The 10183-nt window shown below is 36.7% G+C and overlaps 1 protein-coding gene across 1 annotated transcript in view; it reads right to left on the bottom strand.

The window, feature by feature from the left end:
• Positions 1–8350: 8350 nt before the first annotated feature.
• LOC140230682 (alpha-N-acetylgalactosaminide alpha-2,6-sialyltransferase 2-like) overlaps positions 8351–10183 on the bottom strand; it is a 40660-nt gene continuing 38827 nt past the window's right edge. Inside the window, exon 10 of the mRNA XM_072310821.1 lies at positions 8351–8637. Coding sequence (XP_072166922.1) covers positions 8464–8637 — 174 coding nt within the window. The 3' untranslated portion in view covers positions 8351–8463. The remainder of the gene's footprint in view (positions 8638–10183) is intronic.

The raw sequence follows: 10183 nt of genomic DNA, 5'->3' as shown, positions 1-10183 counted from the left end.
TTTCAATATTCATATGCCTAATTACTGTTTGTTTGTTTGCTTGCTTTTTTAGGTACGAAGTGCTTGAAATAGACGATTTTGGAACTGAATTAACGAATTTCACAAATTATCCCAAATCAGATTAGATTAGGATGTAAAAGCGTTCACTTATTGCCTCACAAGTCTTCCACTGTTTATATAAAACTTGTTCTTTTGAAAGATATTAACCAAACTGAATATCTATCATTTCTAAATACTAGTAGCAACAAGATTAGGTGAAATCAAACCTCTAATAAGTCTACAGCAACAATTTGATGCAATGGATACAAAATGTCAATTTGCTTTCTTGTGGAAAAAAACAAACAAACAAGAATTGTGAGGCATCAACATCAATCATCTCACCTGTTTCACACAAGTGTGAATTGATTTTCCCAAATAGGCCTACTCTTGACATTTTCTTTTTATAATATAAACATGGTTTACTCAGTTGCTATATTTTGATATATTGTACAATGGATAAAGTCCTTTTTTTTTTCATCAATATGCCCAAAATGTCAATGAAGGTTTAAACTTCCATGACTTTCTTGTCTAAGCTTATACATTTAACTTGAATATAGATTTAGCCATTTTGTTTCTTTGTTTCTTTGATTTTGCTCTACTTAAAGTCAAGTTGAACATAAATGAAATTCTAAGTTGCTATGTTTTGCATTGTGTAAGATGCATGACTGTCATGTTAACACTATAATGAATTGCTCTTTATTGCTTATGAAAGACCATGAGATATGTCATTGTTTCTTGAGTCTTTCTCTTACATGGAGGTTGTAAAGTGACTCCATTTATGTGAAATGGAATTCATGGAGAAATCTATTAATCATATAAATAATACTGTGTTTGCATCTGTTTTGCTTTTTGTGTTTTGTTTTGTTTCTGTTTTTGTTTTTGTTGGCAGGGGCATTTTATTCAACACTCGTTGCCAAAAGTAATCCAATTCTTCTTCATTCTTGTGTGGTAGTCTCCGTCCCCCCCCCCCCCCACACACACACACACACAAACACACTATAAAAACAGAGTTAAATGTAGATTCTAGATGGACACCATTCATATTATCTCCTAACCCCTGATTTCTTGCAAATGTTAACTTCTACTCAATAATGGAAGGAGGCAGCACATTTCACACTATAATGCATGGGTTAAAGACACAGTGATCAAAAGTCGAAAGTAGGGTGATAATGAACATGGCAAAGAAACATACACATTTCCATGTCCCCCCCCCCCCCCCCCCCCCACCACCACCACCACACACACAAACACACACTTGGGTGGCAATGGACAGTTTCGTGATCCTTTTGAGAAGGGCACCAGTGCGCGGTTTGGGAGACCACAGGGTTCAAGCAAGAAAACACACAAGACACTTTACTATTCAATTCACTTGGAGTGTGACCAATTGACCATTGACTAAAACAGATAGCATTTATTTACTTCTCAAAAATTGAAAGTTTGATAAATACAATGATCACACACTTACTCATAAAATGGCATTTGCATCTTTGCTCCCAATTCCCCCACCCCCAAGAAATAACAATTAGATGTAAAGAATAAAAGACAGATGGATAGACAGGATGGTAGAAACAGAGAGACGAGACAGAAAATCATTGACCATGTGCTGTCATTTCACTTCATAGTGGTATCACGAATATTGACAATACATCACTCTACTGAGTGTCAGTCTGCAAAACATTTGTATGCATGTATATTTTCTGCAAGTATGTTTACTCACTGCTGTTAATAACTGTTATGAATTACTATCAGGAAGTTGTATGAATGTGATAATGATATATCCCACCCACTCCCCCCCCCCCCCCCCCCAACACCTCTTCCCAGAATCTTGTTGTTGATCAAACGACTATTTCCATTACAGGTCTCCATAAAGCTGACGAATGAGCTCTCAGGTTATCACCCATAAAAAAGGGGTGCATGTCACGAGACTGACACCCATGAGTCATACAGCCTACAAGTTATACAGCCCATGGGTATTACAGCCCACAAGTTCCACACCAAAGCAAACAAGGCCTACAAGATCGACACATTAAACCCTGTGTTGTATCCGTCAAACTCGTGGGCTGTTTTTACCTAGTGTCGGTCTCATCCCCATGGGCTCTATTTGCCTTGTGTCGAACTTGTGGGTTGTAGGATTTGTGGGCTGTATGACTCATGGGTATTGGTCTTGTGGGATGACCCATAAAAAAAGGATGTGACTCACAGATTTCAAATGATGGAATATTCACAACACTAACATCTACTGCACAAAATCATTAGTGAGTTCATGTGACAGAAACTACACGAGAGGTATCAAATCACTCCGCAGACTACGAAAAGAAGACGAAACTGGACAAGAAAGACCACAGAGTACCGTCCCATGTGGGCACATTTACGACCTAAAAATGACAACCTTAAAAATCACGCAACAAACATTGCTTCACCAGTTTCATAAATAGCTTACATACATTTACACTTATAGACAGGCCAGTGTGGTGTAATGATCTTATGCAAACTTGAACCCCCCCCCAAAAAAAAAAAAAGAAAAGAAAAAGAAAAAAAAAGAATTGAATAAACAAATACATAGAGAACATACATTTTTTTAAAATGAATAATCAAATAATGGAAATAGAGTTGTAGGGAAATGAAATTATAATACCTTATACTGCAGTAAACGTTTTTATTGGAATGTTGATACACCATACACATTATACTTCTATACACTGCGTCCTACCATTGCCTTGAACCTTAACGTACCATATTGGGGTAAATTATTTGTTCTATAGGGCCCCATTTTTTTCTCTCACTCTTCTTTCTTTAAAACACAACCACAACAATGTTTAATGCTGTCTTTATTTATCATGTCTTCTCTTCTGGTGTATTGCACTAAAATGTTGCAATTATTGTCAAAGGAAAAAAAATACATCTGGAAGTTGAGAAATGTGGTATTTAGTTTCATAATCTATGAAACTAAAATAAATCTAAAGAGTCAGTAACATTTCATATGTCAAAAGTGTTGGGCAAACAAGAAGTCCATGAGTGGGCTTACATCTTTCAATTTTTAAAACTTTTGATCAAATTGGAAATCAGAAAAGTGCATCACAAGTATCGTGTCCCAGAAGACATGAAGAAAGAATGAAATACTAAGGGAAGTGCAATACTGATTGTTTGTTTGGTTTGTTTGTTGTCTTTTTTTTTTCTTGCAACGGAAATGTTAACTTGATATTATAACAAATCTGCAGAGCGGAATAAGGCATCAATCTATTCAAAATTACATTTTATTAACGGAGGAAGTTGTGATCAATCTTTTTGCAGAGACTATGTACATCATAATTCCATGAGTTGGTTTGCAACATGATATACACTCGAAGTGTCTCTTGCACAGCAAGTGACGGTCACTTTTCTAATCCGGTCAAATGAAATATATCCCAGAGTCCATCACTGGAACCAAAGACAGACACAAGTGCTTGTAATACACACTTTCATACAAACATACATGTACATAAATACATACACAATGATACATTTACGAGCATACATGAATGTGTGCATGATATATATGGTACAGATATCATGATAATATAACTTGTAACATGTAAATTGAAAGAGATGTTTAGACATGGCATGGTGTCCATTCCTTTCATTATCCACTGTACACTTAAAAATGTCTCCATCTTAGGGTAGATTTTCCTCTGGGGTATTAACAGTGCGGTAGAGATGTGTCTTGTGTAAATGGCATACTGTGTACTTCACAATTTGCTCCCCAAATCAAACTGTAGAAATGAAAGAAGTGTATTTGACAGATGAGAACTAACAAATCTGTCTCATTGCCCTAATCACTGACGAAAAGTGGTAAACGCACTGTGCATCATTGCTCCTGACTACATCACAATACTGCATTGATTAATGGCATCTGCCAACGAACTAATACAGTAATACACATCACGGATACAAACATCAAACTAGAAAAGTGACTTGATAAAAGTTCAAGTACTGGCTGACAAATTTCAAGTTTTGTGATGTGCAAGAGTTCAAGGCACTTTTGATTCTGAAAAAAAGGAAACAAAAAAACCTGAATGTACGCACTCATTGACAGCCACTGTTGGATTCACATTAGACTGGGGGCAATACAAATCGAGTCTGTTGTCTCAACTTTCATTGAGGTATTATACAAATGATACAACCATCATACTACAAGTAACTTAACAGTGGGTATGTCATAGTAGGTTGCTAAGTATGCACACAATTTGATTTCTTTTTTTTCATAAAACAGATCTATAGCTGCAGTAACATCCTACCAGTCCTCAGGAGCTGAGTAAAAAAGATGAACACTAAAGGAATCATTGCGTAATACCAGCGCACATATTTCATTCACTGCAGAGTCTGACTATTCAGAATTGCAAAATACAAATCCATCTACATACAAAGAATCAAGAGTGTGATGTTTTGCAATCAAAGTGAAGACATTGAGGTTAGCATAGTATTCAAAGTAACTGCCTGCAATCAGCCTTCCACGCACTACTACCAGTATTGTATACACTACTCATGACCAATTGCACACTGCAGCCTAAAATTGATAAAGAAAGAAAAGAAAAAAAAATAGAGAAACGAAGAAAGACAAAAGAATAACAGAAAGAGAAACAGATGAAAAGTGATGAAAACATTTTTTTTTTTTTCATGATGCAACTTTTTCTACTTACTAATCAAAGCACACAATGACCTGTACTAAAACAACATTGCTTTGATGTGACTTGCACTCAATCTCTTAATTTGTGTACCAGTCCTTTGCCACAAACAGCAAAGCAAAAGAATCTCTTATAAAAAAACTGGTTTCCTTTGGTTGTGTCTGTACTTTGCTAGAACAAGGAGTTAATCATACTCCTTGGTTAGAAGCAGCAACAAATAGGGAAGTACTGTGTGAGGTAAAGCCACAAATAAATCGGCACACAAGGGTCCTCTCCTTGAAGTGAAATTTCACAGGAGAGCATGATTATTTCAGAGTTACAAGCTCTTGGGGACTTTTACCCCCTAGTGCATACATATCACATCAAAATTACTACCTCGAAATATCACTCACAGGCTACAGGCATCAAAACGGATTCAATTTCTCTGTACAATTAGTAAAAGATAAACAACTATGTAAATTGTGAACCCTTCCGCTCGTGTATAAAACAGAACAGAAAGATTCACATACAAATCTGTTCAAGCCTAATCAAATCACTCCTCTCTCATATGAAATTCATACACTCTATACGGACTCTATTCAATATGTCATGATTTTTCAAAATATGTACTTTACTGTGTTTTTCAAAGTCAACACAGAGAGAAGATTTCTATTGGGGTATTCACGAATGCACATTGTTTGTTTTTTTTCTCTCATCCCCTCCACCCCATATTTGCTTACATACATAAAAACTCTCAACTCCGATTTTGTCATTGCAGAAATCTGGGCCAAGTAACATTATAACCCTTTACCATCTATACCGTACAATGCTATTCAAAACTGACTAATAAAAATGGATTACTGCAGCACTGTGGATTCCTTGATTGGTGACAAAACTGCTGATTGTCATGATAAAAGGAGGTGGAGATTATGTTTGAATTTGGAGATGTAAGTCATAGCGTCATCACATTATCAATAAGAAAATCAATTTGAATTCTTATGAATGCCTTCTTTTCAAATTTAAATGTTTTGACTATGAAAGAATCAACAAACACCATATTTCTCCTATGGCTGACAAACATAGATTTGATTGATGCTGAAGAAAATCTGAGAATTTGGTTCACTTCATAGATGCCTTCTTCTTGGTCATGAACTAAAAAAACATACTTTCTTCTCTCCTGCATATACACAAAGAGTGCAAATCAGCGCAGACACAGCACTGAAGTAAGCTACTACAAATGAAATGTCACCTTCACAAATAGATGGGGTCAAAGAAAAGCCAAAACAAATTGCTTGATGTAATAGATGCTAACTTTAGCCGAACTATATTACACAAAGTAGCCTACACACCTACATTGATGAAGCTACTCTCTGAGATGAAATTTGGAAGTCTCATACACATATCTGGTATGGACATGGGTCGGAATAACACCCTACACACAGGGAATACACCAACATAGTACTTCACACCTTATATGCTAAACGTGCGTACAATGATACGTTTGCAGAACACACAGAAACACACCAAAGCCTTCATGCAATTCATCAGATGTCATAAAGCACGCTCCTGTTGACATACATTTAATGGAATGATACTTGAAAGACACACATGAAACGATAAATATATTTAGATATCTTTTTTTTTTTCAAAAGGAGCTCATCTGTGCAGATTTGGCAAAAAAGAGAGAAAAATAATCACTGCAATAAAAGTACGATGCACAGACGATATAAAATCATGAAGTACTTTTGCAATGAAAATTGAACTATTTACAATGAAGTGTCTTTGACACCGCCATATACTCTTCACTCCACCTCATCAACAATCCTTCATACCTACATCATTGGTCATCATATTCATCTAAATTTCATCACTAATCTCACACTCTGCAGCTTCGAGACAGCATTCAATTCTTTGTGCTTCTTCCTCATCCAAGCGCTTGCTTCATCCTGTCAGACATATTATTCTATACATATTACTGTAAACGTGGATACTTTCACGCGTGTCATTTTTTTCGCTTCGCCGGATAAGAGTGGTTTTTAATTCCGCAAAGTCAAGACATGCACTACTGCAACAGCAAGCAAAAATATTTGTGTGCTTTTATTTTCGCACAAGTTTGTAGTTGCATGAAATGTGCAAAAATTTCAACATCGCAAAAATTTCCACTTTTACAGTATTCTTTTGCTGTTCATTCCCTCTCATCCTTGAAGGTCATGAATGTCAACTCAGGTTATAAAACATATTCTTATCTATCTACCTTTACCTGCTTTAGATAATTTAACCCGTTGAGGACGAGTCCCGAGTATACTCGGGCAAGCGTCTGGGAAATGCGTGTTGTAGCAAAATCAAACCGTCCTCAACGGGTTAATCATGAAATTCCCTCCATTTTATTCATTTTCTTTTAATGTGTGCTTCTGAGACTCTACTGTGATGTGAGCTATCAAAAAACAAACAAAAACAAACATGAAAGCCTTCCTTATCATAACAAACATTTTCATTAGACTTACTCTCATTATCAACATCATTATCATGATTATACTTGGGATTGTCATTACCATCAGTTATTTCTCTTTTACTGAAAAGGGCCTTTGTAATCATATATGGTCAAAAACTGATTGGTCAATGCTATGGCACTTGTAATTACACAAACTAACAACCAGCACTGGTCACTTGAAAAATAGGACCCTTGAGGATGGGCAACTACAGAGAAGCATGTGACCTGGTGTTAAAGAAAAAATAAGAACCTCTCGTTAATGGCAGATTAGCACAAATTTCTTTTTCCTTTTCTTTTGTCATTGGCAGGACTAGTTTAAAACTGGATGTTTTCACAGAGTAGAGGTAAGTGGCCAAAAACCCCAACCTTCAGGAATGTCACTTTTGAGAATAAGGGCCTTTATGTTAAGGGTCTCTTTCATGAATGCACACTGAACCATTTTTTTTTTTTTTTTATTGTGCTCATGCAAGGAAAGAATATTAAACTCTGAGTGATTGCTAGGAAGGGACAATCAAAATGTCCTGAAACTTCTCATGCGAATTCTTTTCATGATCATTTCAATATATAAATGCAGCTGGTGACTCTTCTCTTCAAAAAGTTGTTTGTTTGTTTTTTCGAAGGGTGGTCATGTACACACACTTGAATCGCATGCCTCAAGAATAACACAATGGAAATCACGCGAAAGAATGTAGGCCAACAAACCCTGTAAGAATACTAAATAAACCAAATAATACTTGCCCTCAATTTTATGCTTTTAAACTTAAGACTAAGATAATTGTATAGGGAAAATTGATGACTCCTGAAGATTGCAATTTTTTTTCTCAAAATCATGAGGTTGACACAAAACACATTTCTTCAGGCCTGATGGAAATTTGACCTATGAGACTTCCGTGGGTTCCTCTGTTTCAAGGTCACATACATCTGATGGGTCCTGAAGAAGACATGAGGCAAATTATTTGAGACCGCATCTTGGATGAGAAGCTTTCATCCGCGACAATTAAGGCCCCACCCTGGGGTTCCTCGCACGCAGGAATCCTGCCTTGATCATGCCGATTTGATTGGACCTCCTTTGGAAGGCAATTGAATACCTGCACGTCTGAAGTGTTGGTGTGTCTGTTAAGGCTCCGTGTGGTATGTTAGGCGGCCAAATAACTGTTCGCCACCAGAATTGTTCAATCACTCGTCATAATGCCAGGGATAATGGCATTTCGTCAGCTGCTCCACTAGGGGCTTGTCAAGGCACGCACGCCACGCACGCCCAGTCGTCACCAAAGAGACACCGCTGGCACGATTCTACGGCTTTTGTCGTCGGTAGAGCGAGATGATGCCTCTCTGATCGAGTAGGTCCCAAAGCTTGTTCTCCGCACCATTGTCATGATTTGCATAGTTTACATGCTTTGAGTATGTCTTGTCATAATAGTGTTCGCTGAACTCACTGTAGCTGCCGGCGAAGCCATAGATGTTTACCTGCATTGTAGATGGAAACAATGTGACAATCAAAACTTCAACATCATTTTAATCAAATTTGGAGAATAACAGCAAAATATCTGATTTGGGCCAGGAAATGCCACTTGCCACTCTTGCGACAAAAGTGTGTGTGAGTAGTCTAAAACGTATGCTTACTCAGTCAATTAGGATTCAGTAGTTAATGCATTAGCTGTGACCCTATCACTGGATACAGAAACCCTTGCAAGTCCACCACATTTCATCTGATGGTGGCATTGGTATATGTATTGATAATGTATTGATGAAAATAATAGACAGCGGTGATGATGTTATAATCGCTGAATTATAAAATGGTGATATGGATAATAATCAAATGATTGGTGGAGAGCATGCAATCATGTAAACAGTGTAGTCTTTCATTTTGCCTAACATGCCCAGTGGGCATAAGTGCTTTTCTAATGACCATTACTTATGACTGCTCACAGATATCACTGCTCAAATATGTGATTCTGTTCAAATCAGTTGTCTCGTAATCATACTCACTATTAAACATAACAATTGCATGTAGGCATACTTTAGCACCACACACTCGATCACTTACAAGCGTGTGCTCAATCATCTATATACTGTAAACAATTTCTCTAAAGTTTGTGTTCAGTGTGTTTAAAACACTTCTTTGGCCATCTTGGCCTTTGAGCACGTCCTACAATGTACATGTAGCTGACTGTACCATACAGGTAAATGACAAAAAGTTCATGTAGACCCATTTTATAAAACAAATAATGCACAGGTTTAAGTTCAAGACATTAGTAGAGTTACAGCTCATTATCAAGCATTCACAATGTCTTGCAACATACACTTGGCTGTGCTTTGTGCATGTTACACCATAGTAAATACTCTCTATTGTGCTGCATCTCCACTAACACACTTTCACCTGTGCATTATTAGTATACTATTTCTACAACAAACAGTGACATTAAGACTAATCATGATATAAAATCATCCTAATAACTAACTTTAAATAGTAGCATAATGCCATACTGTTGGCTGAGAACCAAATGGGCATTATCATTTTTTTATTTTTTTATTTATTTATTTATTTTTTTTTGGGGGGGGGACTAAATTATTGGTATCATGATTTATAGAGACTGATCTCATTTACATTACTGTATCAATTTTGAATTATTTTTATTTTCTGTAAAATTTCAAAAATCAAAACCACAAGGGTGCTATTTTACCCGATATTTCTTTCCCCATGTTATACTATTCAATATTTCATACTCAAGCCATCTTAAATTGACATCTAATGTACTCTTATACAAGACCACTAGAAATAAACAGAAGGTGTAAATCATCTCAAACAGTGTGAGACAACGCTGCAGTGAAGAGCAAGATTAGATAGCTAGTGTTGATGACTTGCAACATCTGTGCCCAGTAAAAGGAGGTCAGAGCTAATTGGCAATCAATTTAGCCCACAGCTGGCCAGACCACAACAGAGCTTTGAAACGTAATGGCCATTATCGGTCATCTGATACAGCAGAAAAACTCACAGGATAAACTGAGAAAC

This window comes from Diadema setosum, chromosome 7, assembly GCF_964275005.1.
Source record: "Diadema setosum chromosome 7, eeDiaSeto1, whole genome shotgun sequence".
Lineage (NCBI taxonomy): Eukaryota > Metazoa > Echinodermata > Echinoidea > Diadematoida > Diadematidae > Diadema > Diadema setosum.
Note: the sequence above shows the minus strand (reverse complement) of the source record. Positions and strands in the feature narration are given on the sequence as shown.